This window comes from Athene cunicularia, assembly GCF_003259725.1.
Source record: "Athene cunicularia isolate RWA chromosome 2 unlocalized genomic scaffold, athCun1 chr2_part1, whole genome shotgun sequence".
In the NCBI taxonomy this organism is placed as follows: Eukaryota; Metazoa; Chordata; class Aves; order Strigiformes; family Strigidae; genus Athene; species Athene cunicularia.
Window position 1 is genome coordinate 109948011 of NW_020799095.1, and position 17155 is coordinate 109965165.

Genomic DNA, 17155 nt, shown 5'->3' on the forward strand with positions numbered 1-17155 from the left:
TACATATATTTATATTTCCAGAAAGCTACAAAGTCCTCAGAATACTTTACTAAATTATTGTGTGTTCAAGTATTTATGCTTAAAGTACTATGAGTAAAGCCTCTTTCTCACTTCAGCTTACTCAGCATCTGGAAAGAGAGTTCATAAAAATTACAAGGAAACATACTTAATTGCACAATGACTGTTCCACCAGAGAGAAAAGTCTTCAAAATTGTAATAGTGACCTTGGTTTTTATGAGCACTTTGAGAGCAGAATTACAGTTCTTTACAGGATCTTGGTGCTCTTGTAAAGCTGTTAAGGAAGGAATTTTAAATTCATGCTTTGTAATGTAGCAAACCTAGGCTAGCGCTTCTAGAAATTAGTCTAGAGGACAGGCTATGAACCAGGCAGAGCTCAGTAAATACCGAACATTAACCTCATATGTGTGCGTGCACTTGGGTTTAATAAAACTTCATCCAGGGCAGCAAAACAAATTAAGAGCCTTAATTAAGAGATTAAGAGATGTTGTTATTATTAGTATTATTATTATTATCGTTATTATTACTAAGACTTACATTTTTGCACTGTGTGACGTACAGTTTTTTAATACTATTTTAAAATTAGGCTAATGGGACAAATTTTGTGTTGGAGCTTTGTGTACTATATTTATAGAAATAATTGTAAGCACATTAATTAATACAGAATAGCAGTAAAATGTTTGATGGAGAGGATTTTGTTACAGGTTTCATTTCTCCATCCATTGAATGAAATGTCTGTTTTGTCCAGGAAGTATTTCCTGGCAGTGTTATTGACTGATGCATGAGCATTTCTACTGCAGAACCAGTAGCAGGACACTGTTATTATCCTCTGATAACAGCCTGTTCCAGTGGTTTTATCTCATAAATAAATGAATGCATAAGCGTGCATTGGGACGAATACACTTTAGGTAAAGGCCAGGCCAAGTAATAATCACAGGATTTGGTGTGACATTTTGCCAGCATTCACACGTATTCCTGACTTCTCTAACATTTGTTTTTTCAACTCATAAATATTTCTGCAAAGTAGGCACGCTGTTAAATGACGCTGGCTTCCTTGGAGAGATTATATGTTAATAAAATGTGAGACAAAAGATTTTGATGCATAATGTCTTTTAATTGGGGGAGGAAATTAAAAAAAAACAACAAAAACCAAAACAAAAACAACAAGTCTTTTAGAAGAGAGTATTCTGAAGAGCAACTCTTAATTGTCTACATTTCTGTTACTATCCAGTATACTCTTGCTTTGGGGAAAAAATACCCAACCAACACAAAAGAAGAAATTTACACTTGCAATAAGAAAAGTAAGTTTGAATGCCTCATGGAAGGGAGGAGGTGTGGGAACATGAGCATTCCTTTGATTATATTCAATGAAACCAGGCTGTGTACTTTGTAGAAACCAGGAGAAACTTCTAACACCTTACACTTCCTAATCCTGTTGCAACTTTGATCATTTCTCTTTGTAAGCAATAACTATAACTGGATCTAACAAAGGGAAGTGCAATTGCTCAGCTCAGATAACTTTTATATTTTGCAATATCTTTTTCATTCTAATGAAATCTTTCTCTCCATTTTAGACAAATATCACTTGCTGTGTCATAGCACATGGATTTCAGGACCGCCTGTGAAGAGGTAGGATCACATGTTTCTCTTTTGAAATAATAGTTAAATCAAAACCAATGAACTTTTAATCCTTTTTATATGCAAAATCCTTTTTTTACAATTTTTTTTTTCTGAAATGACAGGAATTATATAATCAGTTCAGCTGATCACTTTATGGTGACAGGCAGACTGTAGTAGAAGATGAAGAATTTGCCCAGGTGTATTCATCACTACCTGTTCTAATTTACCTCTTTAGGCACAATGTAGGTGCAGGTAGCTATGTTTTGTGTGAGCTTTGCTCTTAGTGAAGTGTTTATATCTGAAAGCCTGTACATTAAGAAAAGCATCAATGGAACCAGAAATCTGTCTGGAGCTGTTCAGCAAAATCAAGGGGGAAATGTAGAAGTATGGGAAAAAGGAAGGTGGGGAGAGAGGGGAAGCTGTGAAGATGGCCAAAATGAAAAGCAATGCTATTTTGATCTGATGAGGTAAAAGAGTTATTTTTTCTTAAAATAGGTATAGTTTTAGAATGTCATCTTATTTACTCAGTGGTTGTCTATGAACATATTGTTTTAATGCAGTTTCACAACCTCAGCAATTGAGACACAGTGAGAAACATTTACACCAAATTACATAATGATGCCGATGCATTATTATGATTGAAAAATCATGACAGTTACCTGTACACTGAGAATTGCAAACAATGTTTAGGAAGTTATGACTGCAAACAAAGAAATTGGCCATATTTTTAAGTGTGACCATAGGCCCGTGAAAAAATAGAAGTGGAGTGATGGGAACAGCACTAGAATCAACTGCGGCTAAAACCAATTTTAACATGAGAATCAATTGGTATTAATTAGCCAATTGATTCAGAAGAAAGAATTAGAAAGGAATTTAATAACAGGAGAGAACAGACTGCATGGATTAGTCTCATGGCATGGCCAGACAAACATACTGACCAGAAAATTATTTACATGTGAGCAACCCCTTTTTATCCTCTTAACCCTCTGTTTTCCCTTACTTGTTCCTCTCCAAATCACGCAGTCCTTTGCCCTGCCTTTGGTTCCTCCCCTAAACATCCTATAAAAACTCCTATGTAATCCAAGACTGCATCCCATAATGTGTACCACGCCCCCAGGTAGTGACCTGCACTCAGTTCCAAAGGTGCTCTGACATTTTCTTATCATGATGGGTTTCACACCTGGACACTGGGGCCGGAGCTGTTCTGGAACAGCCGTGTCACGGGACTAGACCAGGTGTCCCTTTTTCTGCATCCTTAATTTGTGTTCCCACCTGCCATTGTGCTTCTGTGTTCCCCTGTGCTTGTGGTGATGGGCATTCAATAGGCTGATGTCCCCTTTGGTGGAACTGTGCAGGGTGTTATTTGGACTTCCTCCATCTGCCATAGTCTGTCTGTACTCCTTTGTGTGCATTCAGACAAGATTTTATCATGTAACCTGATTGTTGTGAGTTTTATCTACTTCTTGTCTTCTGGAAGGGTTCATTTCTGTTTCTCCACTGATGTGGACACTGTCCTTTAAATTGCACCATCCATGTATTAAGTAATTACTTAATATGATTGTTCACTTTAATTCAGTATGAGGTGTAATCATCCATTATGTCAGGAATTTCAATTCCCAATGTATACCTTTCATCTATTGCTTTTAATATAGTTTTCTTAATACCTTAAAATTTGCCACACCCGTCACCAAAACATCTTCTAATATTTGAGCTTCTTATGAAAGCGATGATAGTGACTCAAGAAGATACCAATGTGGCACTACTGCCTTAATTAACTTGTGGTCCTATTCCATTGGCACATCTTCAGCAACTGTTTAGTCACTTAGCCACTGACATTTTGGTATTATTTTATTTATTTCAACTATTGACATGAAACATAAAGTACGTGTAGACTTTGCTCCACGTACTTTTGTTTAATTGGTTATCTAGCCAGCACATTTACAACTTTCAACCTTCTTTCCCCTCCATCCCCTATTGTATCAAAATCTCTATCATACTATGTATCTGGGAAAAATAACCTCTGTCTTCTACGCCAAAATAGTTACTAGGCAATTTTGATAATGGCAATAAAAGCTGGCATGAGACATCTTGGCTATTCAGTCTTCCTCTTCTTCCCCTCTTTGTTTTGTTTGCGGCAAAACTTCAAGCCAAGAAGGCAGAAGCCCAGGGAAATGGGAGATCTTGAAGCCGCCTCCCCCCTGAGTGGGAAGAGTGAGCTGCTGCTGCTGAGGGCAGCGGGGACTCAGAGTGGGTGGAGACTGGAGTGATGACACCCCACACCCCTCACAGACAAAGGCAGCCCCCAGGAGCATGGCAAACAGGGCATGGTGCGTCAGAAGGATGAGGCGAGGCACTTTGCAGCTGTTCAGGCAGGCAGAGTGAGCGGACAGGGCACAGTCCCTCTCCGGGGTCTAGAGCATATCTGAGCTAGTTGTCATCTTATTGTCCTCCATGAGTAGACTGAATAGTGGTCTCCACTTACATCAAAACCACCACCAGAAAGAACGTGGCGACCCAGACAGAGCTGCCACGCAGACATGCAGTGGTCCAGGTCTTGGGCTGCAGGGAGTGCCTGGGCCTGTCAATCCTGCCAGAGGGCAGCAGGGACAGCACCTGTGTGCGCTGCGACCGATCATCTGGGTGACCTGCTCAGCCTGGTGGCAGAACTCAAAGAAGAGGTTGAAAGATTAAGAATTATTAGGGAGTGCAAAAGGGAAATTGGTTAGTGGAGTAACACCCTAGCACCCCTAAAGCAACAGGAGGCTCCAAACGAGACAGGTAATTCCTCATCCTCTTGCTATCAGGCAGAAGGAGGGGACCCAAGACATGGGGGAGGGTGGAAACAGGTCCCTGCTCAGGGAGGCAGGAAAATACCCTCCTGACCTTCCGCACCTTCCATGGTGTCCCTTCACAATAGATACAGGGCCCTGGAACTTTTGAATGAAGCACAGAAAGATGAAGAAAATGAGTCAAACAAGGAGGAAGGTGAAGGTCCACCAAGGCAGAGTCACTTTAGACCAGGTATTAAAACCAATTATAAAAAAAACCCCAGAAGCATTGTTGCAGTGGGTGACTCCATTCTGAGGGGTGTCAAAGGCCCAGTATGCAGACCAGACCTGCTTCATAGGGAAGTCTGGTGCCTTCCTGGGGCCCAGGTAAAGGACCTCATGATAAAACTCCCCAATCTAGTGAGACCTAAGGACTACTGCACTCCCTTGGGTTTTTAGGTAGGTAGTGGAGATATTATCAGGAGAAGTCCTAAATCAAATGTGGTGGTTTAGGCCCTGCCGGGACCAGAGACCACATTGCTGTTGTCCCTCCCCCACACACAGCAGGTCAGGGTTGTTAGTTAAGCACAAACTCTGGGGTTGAAATAAGGAAATATTTAATACAACAGTGTGATAAAACAATCTGAACAACAACAATAGGAATAACAACAACAATAAACAGTAATAACAGTAAGCAAGACAAAAGATATACAGAGAAATACCTCAGTGAACACAACCAGCCCACAGTGCGTGCTTCCCCAGACCAAAGCCACAAAGGAAAGCTTCCCGTGCTGCCACGCCAGACCTGACATCAGCATGGTATGAATAACCTGGCTGGAGATCCCTTCCCCCTGCTTGGGAGAAACTTAATCCTACCCTAGCTGAACCGGGACATCAAGAAAGAGTGATTTCAGGGCCTTGGGGAGACTGGTTAAGGGGTCAGGGGAACAAATGGATCAATAACTGTGGTAACACCTGTGAAAGCTCAGGCTGGACTAAGGACCTCTAAATGCAAAAAGGTGCTGGTGATATCAGCCTATCTGAAGTGCACGTATACAAATGCTCACAGCATGGGTAACAAACAGGAGGAGATTGAAGCCACGAAGCAACAGGAAAATGATGATGTCCTGGCTATCACAGAAACATGGTGGGATGTCTCCCATGACTGCAGTGTGCCAATTTGATGACTACAAGCTCTTTAGGAGGGATAGGCAATGAAGGAGAAGTGGTGGGGTGGCACTGTATGTTAGGGACTGTTATGATTGCTTTGAGCACAAGTGTAGTGAAGACAGCGGAGTGTCTTTGCGTTAGAATAAGGGGGAAGGCCAACAGGGCAGATGTTGTAGTGAAAGTCTACTATAGGCCACCCACCCAGGACAGAGAAGTGGATGAAATATTCTGTAGGCATTTAGGATAAATCTCACCATCACTTGTCCTTGTTCTTGTGGGAGACTTTAACTTCCCAGACATCTGCTAGATATACACATGGCAGAGCAGTACCAGTCCCGGAGATTCCTGGAATGTGGGAGACAACTTCCTGACACAGCTGGTGAGTGAACGAACCAGAGAAGGTGCCCTGCTGGATCTCATCTTTGTGAACAGAGAAGGACTGGTGGATGATGTCGTGGTGGAGGCCGACTAGGGCACAGCGATCATGAAAAATAAGAGTTCTCTATTCTTAAAGAGGCCAGGAGAGGGGGTAGCAGAACTGTCATCCTGGACTTCCAAGGGCTGACTTTGACTTGTTTAGGCACCTGCTTGACAGAATCCCTTCGGAGACGGTCCTGAAGGGTATAGGGGCCCAGGAAGGCTGGGCGCTCTTCAAGAAGGAAGTCTTAATGGCTCAGGAGCAGGCTGTCCCCAGGTGCTGTAAGAGAAGCTGGCACCAGAGAAGGCCACCCTGGCTAAACAAGGAGCTTTGGCTGCAACTAAGGGAGAAAAGGAGAGTTTATGGCCTTTGGAAGAAGGGGCTAGGCGCTCACAGGGATTGCAGAGATGCTCTAAGGCTACGCAGGGTGGAAATAAAAAGCCCAGTTAGAAATTAATCTGGCTTCAGCAGTCAAATATAACACGAAATGTTTCTGTAAGTACTTACAAGTTCTCTAAGAGAGCCTCCATCCCCTGCTGTGTGCAGGAGGAAACATGGTAACTGAGGTACTTAATACCTTCTTTGCCTGAGTCTTTAATAACAGAATCACAGAATCATTGAGGTTGAAAAAGACCCTTGGGATCGAGTCCAACCATCAGCCTCACTCTACAAAGTTCTCCCCTACACCATATCCCCCAACATCTCATCTAAACGACTCTTAAACACATCCAGGGATGGTGACTCCACCACCTCCCTGGGCAGCCCATTCCACCGTCTGACCACTCTTTCTGTGAAAATTTGTTTCCTAATGTCCATTCTGAACCTCTCCTGTTGGAGTTTAAAGCCATTCCCTCTTGTTCTGTCACTAATCACATGTGAGAAGAGACCAGCACCAACCTCTCTACAATGTCCTTTCAGGTAGCTGTAGAGAGTGATGAGGTCTCCCCTCAGCCTTCTCTTCCTCAAACAACAGTCCCAGCTCCTTCAATCGCTCCTCATAGGATCTGTTCTCCAGGCCCTTCACCAGCTTCGTTGCCCTCTTCTGCCCTCGCTCCAGCACCTCGATGTCTCTCGTATTGGTGTGCCCAAAACTGGACACAACACTCCAGGTGTGGCCTCACCAGTGCAGAGTACAGGGGGACTGTCACCTCCTTGCTTCTGCTGGTCACACTATTTCTAATACAATCGAGGATGCCGTTGGCTTTCTTGGCCACCCGGGCACACTTCTGGCTCATGTTCAGCTGCTTGTCAATTAGAACCCCCAGATCTTTTTCTTCCAGGCAGCTCTCCAGCCACACCTCCTCATGCCTGTAGCAATGCATGGGATTGTTGTGGCCCAAGTACAGGACCTGGCACTTGGCCTCGTTGAAGCTCATCATGTTAACGTTGTCCCACTGATCCAATCTATCTAAGTGTCTCTGTAGAGCCTCCCTATCTTCATGCACATCGACATTCCTGCTTAACTTGGAGTCATCTTTGAACTTACTGATAAAGTCCTTACCAAGATCAACAATAAATATGTTAAACAGGAACGGTCCCAACACTGAGCCCTGAGGAACACCACTTGTGACCGGCTACCAGGTGGATGTAGCTCCACTGACCACCACTCTCTGGGACCGTCAAGACTAGTTGTAGTGGTGGAATCCAGCCTCCACAGTCAGAAGAGAGAGACAGGGAGAACACCCCTCCCCACAATCCAGGAAGAGATAGTGACCTGATGCATCACATAGACATACACAAATCTATAGGACCAGATGGGATACACTCAACGATGCTGAAGGAGCTGGCTGGGGTGCTTGCCAAACTGCTTTCTGTCATTTACAACAGTCCTGGATGACTGGGGAGGTCCCGACAGATTGGAAATCAGCCAATATATAAGAAGGATAGGAAGGACGGTCCAGGAAATTACAGGCCTGTCAGTTTGACTTCACTACCCAGGAAGCTGATGGAGCAGCTCATCCTGAGAACCATCACACAACACGTGCGGGACAACCAGATGACCAGGCCCAGTCAGCATGGGTTTATGAAAGGCAGGTCCTGCCTGACAAACCTGATCTCCTTTTGTGACAGGGCGACCTGCTTATTGCGTGAGGGAAAGGCTGTGGATGTTGTCTACCTTGACTTTAGTAAGGCCTTTGACACCGTTTCCCACAACATTCTCCTGGTGACACTGACTGCTCGTACCTTGGATGGTCACACACTTTGTTGGGTAAAAAACTGTCTGGATGGCCGGGCCCAAAGAGTTGTGGTTGATGGAGTTAAATCCAGTTGGTGGCCGGTCACGAGTGGTGTCCCCCAGGGCTCGGTTTTGGGGCCACTCCTGTTTAACATCTTTACTGATGATCTAGACGAGGGGATCGAGTGCACCCTCAGTCAGTTTGCAGATGACACCAGGTTGGGTGGGAGTGTTGATCTGCTCGAGGGCAGGGAGGCTCTGCAGAGAGACCTGGACAGGCTGGAGCCATGGGCTGAGGCCAACTGGAGGAGTTTCCATAAGGCCAAATGCCGGGGGCTGCCCTTGGGCCACAACAACCCCCAGCAGCGCTACAGGCTTGGGGAGGAGTGGCTGGAGAGCTGCCAGTCAGAGAGAAACTTGCACTAGTGAGTACTCAGCACGGGTGAGGCCACACCTCGATTCTTGTGTTCAGTTTTGGGCCCCTCACTACAAAAAGGACATTGAATGACTCGAGCGTGTCCAGAGAAGGGGAACGAAGCTGGTGCAGGCTCTGGAGCACAGGTCATACGAGGAGCGGCTGAGGGAACTGGGGGTGTTTAGTCTGGAGAAGAGGAGGCTGAGGGGAGACCTCATCGCCCTCTACAGCTACCTGAAAGGAGGGTGCAGAGAGCGGGGGATGAGTCTCTTTAACCAAGTAGTAAGTGACAGGACAAGAGGGAATGGCCTCAAGTTGTGCCAGGGAAGATTTAGACTGGATGTCAGGAAGTATTTCTTTACAGAACGGGTTGTTAGGTGTTGGAATGGGCTGCCCAGGGAGGTGGTGGAGTCCCCATCCCTGGAGGTGTTTAAGAGTAGAGTTGACATAGCGCTGAGGGATATGGTGTAGTTGGGAACTGTCACTGTTAGGTTAATGGCTGGACTAGATGATCTTCAAGGTCTTTTCCAACCTTCATGAAATTGTGATTCTGTTTCTTCTGAATATCTTATTCCCCTTCTTTCTCCATCCTCCAGTTCTGTAACCACTACCACTGTAGAAGAACTAACATCGCTCTCACAAAATAATGAGTAGGGGTCTGACTGTCATTGGTACTTCCACACCCATCTTTGCTGATAGCAGTAAATGTTTGGAACTGAGTTTTAATCAGCATGAAATCCAAGTATTCCACCAAAATGTGCTGAGGTTAAAGCATATTTTTCATAGTGTCCATGGCATATTCAATTTTTTTCCTTAAACTAGTCTTCATTCTAAATAACTGATGATCTAGTGTATTGTATGTCTCAGGGAACATTAATTCTTTCATAGTACTCATGCTTTCATTCATTCCTTATTTTTTTCAGTGTCTAGTAGTGGGATTTGATTTGAGATTTGGACACTGAAATGGTTTTGTCTACTTGTATGTACTTGCACATGTACTTTATGTGTAAGTTCCTACTGCAGATCTGAATTCTTCAGTCAGTAGAGCCCAGTTCTCCCAAATCCTGTTGATCAGCTCAACAGCCCTCTACACTTTGTTGTCTACAGTAAGCATTGATTTTAATGAGACCTTAAACACATATGTAGATCAGTGTAAATCTCAAGATGATGTCTCTGATCCTAATGATTATTTTCTCCCCTAAGCATGTGAAATGCTGGGGTTTCAACCCCAAGCCCCAAATTAAGGGTGACATGTGGGTGATTCCCACAGCCCTTCACAAAGGGGGGGTGAGTTTACCTTTAAGCTTCCCTCCAGGGTGGTGCCGGCCTTGCAGGGAGAGCCATTGGGTAAATGAGCCCCAGGTGTCTGCAGTAAGTAACCCAAGGTCAGGTGTCCCACTGAGGGATAAAAGCTGGGACCCCTTGCAGGCAGGGGCAGTGTCTGTCTGTGAGGTGGATGTTCTGTGCAGAGTTCCCTGTTGGGGAAGGACCTCCTGCCTCCCTGGGACTGGGCTCCAGTCAGGTCTGGCCTTTGTAAGTGTGGGCTGTGTAGAGATTCAGTATGTGGCTTCCTTGGTCTTATGTGTTTGGTTTGTTGACTCAGTTGTTTCCTGTCCCTTCTATGGGAGACTGCATGTCACCATTTATTCCACCCGTTGTTGGGGTCAGTGGGATTGGTGTTAATTATGTATAATCTGACTGACTTGTTTGTACCCCCAGTGCTCACCCATGTACTGACTCTTTTGCATCAAATACAATTTGGTTATTGGTTCATCTTTATGCTGACTGTCCTTTATATGAGGCCTAATAATTAACAAAACAACATGTTATCTGCAGGCTGTGCTGCTTTTCAAAGCATCTTATTTTAATTTTGCAAGAAAATACCTTCTATGCTAGAAAATTCAAATAGTACTACAAAATGATGAGGTCTTACATGCATGCACACATTTTTTTTCTAAGGGAAACTACCTGCTATCTGATGGTGTGAAGGTATAGTTAATTTTTTTTCTTGTAGCTTCTCCACTTCCTGAAAGTTGAAAATTTTCTATTTTTTAATATTGAATTATTCTGGATTCCACTCTTCTCTCTCACTGATCAGCAAATCTCTCCATTGTACTGCTTTTTGTACTTATTTAACAATTTCTAAACCATAAGGCTATCCAGCTCCTCTTCTAGCCTTTATCCTGAGCTTTCTGAACTTTACAAGAGCATAAATTATAGAGTCACTGTTTTTTTTAAATGCTCTCCTATACTCACTTGACCTTATTCTATATTCTGAAAACTACCTCTTGGAAGATAAACTGTCTCTCTTGACATAATACTGTCCTCTGCAGTGAAAGTACCCTTCTGATGAAATTGAAGACTTGTGATGATTACAATGCATTAGAACATTTTCTGTTTAGATACCTTTTCTTAAAGTTTATATATTCCATGTACTTTATGAGAAAGCTTCATGAGCAGCGTCCTAAATTTTCTAACTTTCTAACTTTTGAAATCTAACTTTTAGTAGCTTGGCTTTTTTTCCTAATATAACTTCAAATTTTCACACTGATAATCTCTTCATCTGTTTTTACAGTACTGTCCATTGTTTCATTGAAGGGTTAGTCTCAGTTGTCCTGAATATTCTTGTAGACTTCACAAACTTTATAACTTGATACATTCTGTTGTTCCCAGGTCTAGCAACCTCTATTTCAGCATCCATGTTATTGGGATTCTTTTGCCTGTCACAGAATGTGTTTTAATTTTTAAGCAGTGTTTTGCCTTCCTTGTGTCTTTATTTCATAAATCCTGTTTTATACTGTTTTGAACTATTTCTAGTTGCCTTTATGCCATTTTCTGATTTACGCATTTCAGCTTCAGCCGATGATTTCCTTTGTTTATAAATGCTATCAAATGACAATGCTGAGATTTATAATACCTTGTGTTTGTGGGTTTTTTCTTAAATCCATCTTCAATTCATAATTTAATTCCAAATTCACAGGACAGAAAATGACTGGCGATTTACAGTTCCTGTGAGAATGTCATGTAATAGGTGAATTAAATTTGAAGAAACATGCATGCTCTTACAACAGCCTTCAATATTATTTTATTTCTTGGCCTAAACTGTAATCATGTAATCTAGTCCCAGTAAACTCATTGCACTTCAGACTTCAAAGCTAGACTACTTATAGTGTCAGAAAAGGAAAGTTTTTTCCCTAAAAAAGTAGTTATATATATATTTCCAAATGTCTAATTTACATATTGAATTAATCAGACTGTGTGAAACAAGAAAATTCTCTGTAAGACTTTATTCTTTTGAGAAAATAATTTATGAAGAATGACATAGACAAATACTTGGGAAATTCCTAACAAATCAAAGAAAAAGAAGATTAAGTCCAAATGCAACATTTTTTTGCGCTTCTTTCAGGTTGAAGTGTAAAAATCACATACAGAGATGGACTTACTATCCTTTGGATTGGAAAATGTTGATATCTGGTAGAAGAGTCTCTGAATGACAAGCTGAACACATCCCTGTGTATCTGGGCTGCATTCCAATTTTTGACAATATAAGTGCTTTTCACTTACACTAGCAACACCTCCACAGAATGAGTAGCTGGACCATTTACGTGTTTCTGACACATATTCCTGCCTCTTGTATTCATTGCCATTACTGTCTTATACCTCTAATTCAGTTTTCCTTTTATTTTTATACTTGCAATTACAAAACAGTGACAGGCATGTCTCCAAATAGTTAAAGGTCTGCCTCAGTTCAAATAAGCATCCAAAAGTGTAGATATTAATCTGAAGAGAAATGTGTACATATTTATCTCAGTTTCTAAATCCATTCTCCTTACTGGTATAGAATTCTTGATGGTAGAAATACATTTCAAGACTTAAAACTAAATTGTAGAGTTCTAATTTATTTTAGGACATACCAGCCAAAGCAGAAACTAAAAATGCAGACTACCTTGCATAAGAAATATGAGAGATTTTTTTCCTGTTCCTTTCTTCCACTGGTTCATGGACTAAACTACTGTGGGTTATCTGTTGAAGTCTGCCTACTGATGTAGATCTAGAAGGAAAACTAACCAAATTCCTTTGTTATTGTAAAGGAAAAGAAATAGATAAAATAGGATAAACAAATATATAGTCATGTCTTGAAAACTAATTAAAAGTATTTAAAATTGCCTGAAGCACTGAATAAATCTCCTCCAGAACAAATTCTTGTCTAACTCAGCTTAAAAGGGTGTAGAATGAGATAACAGAGGCAGTACTGTGCAGGTGCAACATTCACTGCATCCATTCCTTAGGTACTGCTACCTTCCTTCACCACTACTTTTGCTTGAAGTCATTGACTCTCCCATGTGGAAATTTTTTCACTGCTGTGTATTGCTTCGATATCGTTTCCTTAGCCTACCTCATCTATTTCATAAACACGTACAACTTCACTCAGTTTTCTTGCCCTCTTTACAGCAGGTACCAAACTCTATAAACAATATGAATAAAGTAGGATGGTATACATGTAAGCAGGGCAGTTTGTGGCAATGTTGGCTCGCACATACAGTCAAGGTGTATTGACTTAACAAACTGTTATCATCTGAACTATGCTTTTCTATCCATGTCTGCTATACAGTGATGCAGTTTATCAAACATTTGAGCACTAGAGGATACCTTGCATGACCTCACACTGACAGTTACAGTAGCCTGGCTGACGTGCCATATGCTGTTTTATTGCTGTAAGTCAGGGGTAGGGCAGACCCCTCTGCCAGTGAAATGCAAAAGGCTCAAAGGGAAAATTCTAGCACACTCCCATAGAATATCTTAAAAATTAGTAATGGGAACAAAAGCTAACATCAGCCACAACCCTGCACACACACACACCTCATCCACACATATGCATGCACACCATCTAAGCTCTTCAAATGTAAGAGATGGAAGGGGTATAGGCTAGACAGATGATCTCTCTCCAACCAGAATAATTTTATTGTGGCCATGTGGATGAAAAATGTTGATGTGCACAGTAATTTAAAGCATGTATACAGGATGTCTTCCCTAAGTTGTGGCTCTGAATAGGATGTAGGAGCTCATATCTTTATTTGATTCAGTTTACTGGATGCTGTGAAGGGGCAGGCAAGAGAAGAAAAAAAAGAAACTTCAGCACAGAATATGAAACATAATGAAATAATTAAATTCTCGTCTTTGTTCTCAAGGACTTCTCTTGAGCTCATTTAATGAAACAACTACATTCTCCTTTATATGCTTGTTAATGCTGTTCTCAGGTAAGAGGGAAGGAGGTAGTAAAATCGAAGATTTAATTTTGAACTGTGTCATAAACCAGCTTTCATAAAGCCCAACAACAGTAAAGTGGTTCATTACATTTTAGAGTGTGATGTAAATAAGATCCCTGAGTGTGTGTGATCAATCTTTCCAAGGGCCAAAATATTTTGCTGTTCCCAAGCTTGGTTTCCTTGTTCAGCCTGAATAAGCTCAGCCCACATGCATTTAGAAACCAATTTGAATTTTTTTTTTTATTCTAATGGCTAATTGTCTGATACAGTTTTATGCCTCTAATTCCCACAAAGAAGCCCCTCCGCTTCAGCAGAAAGACTTTTTGGAGTTTTTATAGGGTTATTGACCAAATCAGAAATGTGTGGTCCAGTAAGGCAGGGTTACTATAATCAGTGTATTTCAGAGGCAAGATTTATTCCATTGCCAGTTATCTAGGGAGGAGGAAAGGCATGTCTGCAAACTTTTCTGCAGGAGAAAGGCCTTTTATAAGGGGTAGATGTTTGTAGGCTAACCCTTTTTATTTGACCATAGATATTTACAGCTTGCTTTATTCAACTTCCATTGTCACTGTTTACTTCACAACTTCATGGAAAGAGGAGTCATCTTAGTCTGTAAAGCAGAAATTATAAGGAGAGGACCAGGGGAATTTGACTATTTTACATTCTCTGTATTTTATTGTTGTAATGTTTTATGTATGGTATGATAGGGAAATTTTTAGTGGTACTGTAAACTGAACTGCTTTCATGATCCATTTATTTGACTTGTCTGTCCATGTCAATTGATTTCTACCTCATCCTGTTTAAAAAATAGACACTAAGTGTTAGAACAATGCTGTATGATGTCTTCTGATGAGAGCTTCCACTGACCTCAATGTGAGTTCAGTGCATGGAACTCTTTATTTCTTTTTTCTTCTTACGTAGTTTTAAAAGAATGAAAGTGTCTCTGATATTGTTTTTAAAGTTATGGCTGAGTTATACACATTTGCTACTGATGTCCAAGGGAAAACAATTTCCTCAGTTTGAGTGTTGAGCAGTAGTGACAGAACAATTTGTCAGTGGAGAACATTATATAGACCTATTTAAAGGTTGTCCTCGACCTTTCCACCTCTTTTAAATCCTCTTGAGAGCAATTTAAACTTTTCTTCTGACAGTTGCCTACTGTCAGTTCCATATTTGTGTTTGTTCTCTCCATGCTATGGATGTAAGGTATGAGATCACATTATGGGGAGATCTTCCAAATCCTCTTTTAAACTCTTGTCTGAGAAAGAGCCCTCAGATTCAGCCAGGTCAACCTTGGCAGTTAAAGTTCACAGCAAGACTTTTGTTTCCTTGATCTTCTCTCAAGCCAACTTTTTACAGACAGTGGATTGAAATCTGACCCAAATGAAGACAATGGAATTTTTATTATTGACACTGAGTCTAAGATTTTAAATACTTTTTATATATTAATTTTATTGAGATACTTACATGCATACATATATGTATCTGTGCAAATAGGTATAGGTATCTAATGCTGTTAAATTACATGTTGTAAGGCTAAATTTTTTTATTGTTTAGAAGATTTCTCATACAGAAAATGCTCTGCCAACATGGCTTTTGTCCATATATGAAGGCTTATAAAGAGTGCTACTTTCAATGCAGCCATCAGGGAGAAATTATAAACTGCTCACAAGTGCAGACTTTTTCATTGCTCAAATGTCTTACGTATATTGCCCAAAAAAGTAACATAAATAGTTACTACCACAAAGACACTTAAATTGTTGGAAAGTCATGTATTGTATATTGAAGAATCCTACAGAATTCCTGATCACTAACCATAAATGTAAAATACAGAAGTGAAGGAAGAAGGAAATTGCTTGAAGGAGTTGCATTCTTTGATCTCTTTTCTCTTATTAACTTCAGTATCCTCATTTGAAGAGGAACATAAAAGTCTAAGTCAGTGTTGTGCTCACAGATCAGGAGAAGCCCACAACAGGTTCATCTAGGCTGTCAGTGCTCACATCTGTCTAGTTTGGAGGTGTTATTGTATGTATTTCTGTGTCAAAATTGGTGTCATATATAAAACATCAGCTTTTATTTCATGTCCAAATGAGGTGTCATCTTTTAATACAAAGATGGAAAGTATTATAAGAGCACAGCTGCTGTGAAGCAATTTGAAAGGAGTTTCACAAATTTATCATGGGCAGGATAGTGCCACCTTCTAGCAAAATCTGCCTTCTCTATTTGCTACTGTTACCATCATTCTCTTGTAGTCTGAGCATAGTAAATACAGTGATCACTGATAATAGTTTTGGATATTTGTTGATGTGTTTATGTAACTGTACCTATGTCTTAGCTATTCTGTTTCAAAATACCACTTCTAGCAATGTAAATTGCTAACTGAGAACTTTTTTTTTCTTTATCCCTTCCTTTGAAGACAAAGACAGGGATTTGTTTGCTGCAGGATGGTAACCAGGAGCCTTTCAAAGTGCGACTGCACTTAGCCAAAGATATTTTGATGATCCAGGAGCAGGATGTGATCTGTGTGTCTGGTGAGCCTTTCTATTCTGGTGTAAGTAGTTTTTATTTTTTCTTTAAGTTGTACTTTATACAGAGCAAAAATGTGTGTGTGCACATGTGCACGCATATATGTATGCACTTCCTCCCACAGTTTGGTATGTCATTTTACGTTGTTAACACTAAGTGTATTTTAATATATCATCTTTCAAGAGTAAATCTTAGCAATATGCAGCTAAGAAGCAGCAAGAAGATAATGAATAAATTATATGCATGGCTACAATATTGTTTCTTTGCACTCACCCTTGAATATTAGAGCCACCAAATGCGATAAGAATGACACAAGCAGTAATTTTTGCAGTGAATAGAGATACCTCAATGTACTTACATATTAGAGGATTGTCTGTGAAACTGATAAGACAGTTGATGAGTAACTGTATGGCAGAGCTTTGCTGGTGGAGGAATTATCTGCTATCCTCTGTTGCTTTGATTGCTTCATATGGTAGCACAACACCAGACTTCATACGTGCTGCCAGTCCATGCTGTGAAGGTCACTAGTTTTACCACCAGATCATGTTAATAAAGATGAGCTTCAGCTGGAACAGTGTAATAGTGTGATTTATGTATTACTTTTTTTACATGATGTGTCAGATTTCTTATTTAAGCATCATACTGAGTTTTGTGGATAAGCAACAGCTTTGTAGACAATTATTTGGAAGGTCTGTAAAACGTTATATAGACTAATATTGTAATGCTAATTTTTTTATTTAATTCTAGAAGATAGCTAAAAAAACAGAAACCATTTAC

The 17155-nt window shown here is 40.8% G+C and overlaps 1 protein-coding gene across 5 annotated transcripts in view; it reads left to right on the top strand.

Annotated features, from left to right (window-relative positions):
- The window catches only part of SNTG1 (syntrophin gamma 1), a 211605-nt gene that overhangs the window by 27263 nt on the left and 167187 nt on the right, over positions 1–17155 (top strand). For 3 of the 5 annotated variants that reach the window (XM_026842717.1, XM_026842716.1, XM_026842719.1), the window contains 2 exons: positions 1593–1647; positions 16269–16403. In XM_026842717.1, the coding sequence (XP_026698518.1) occupies positions 1621–1647; positions 16269–16403 (162 nt within the window). In that variant the 5' untranslated portion in view covers positions 1593–1620. Of the gene's footprint in view, positions 1–1592; positions 1648–16268; positions 16404–17155 lie in introns of those variants that run through there. The other 2 variants (XM_026842720.1, XM_026842721.1) reach the window with 1 other exon arrangement.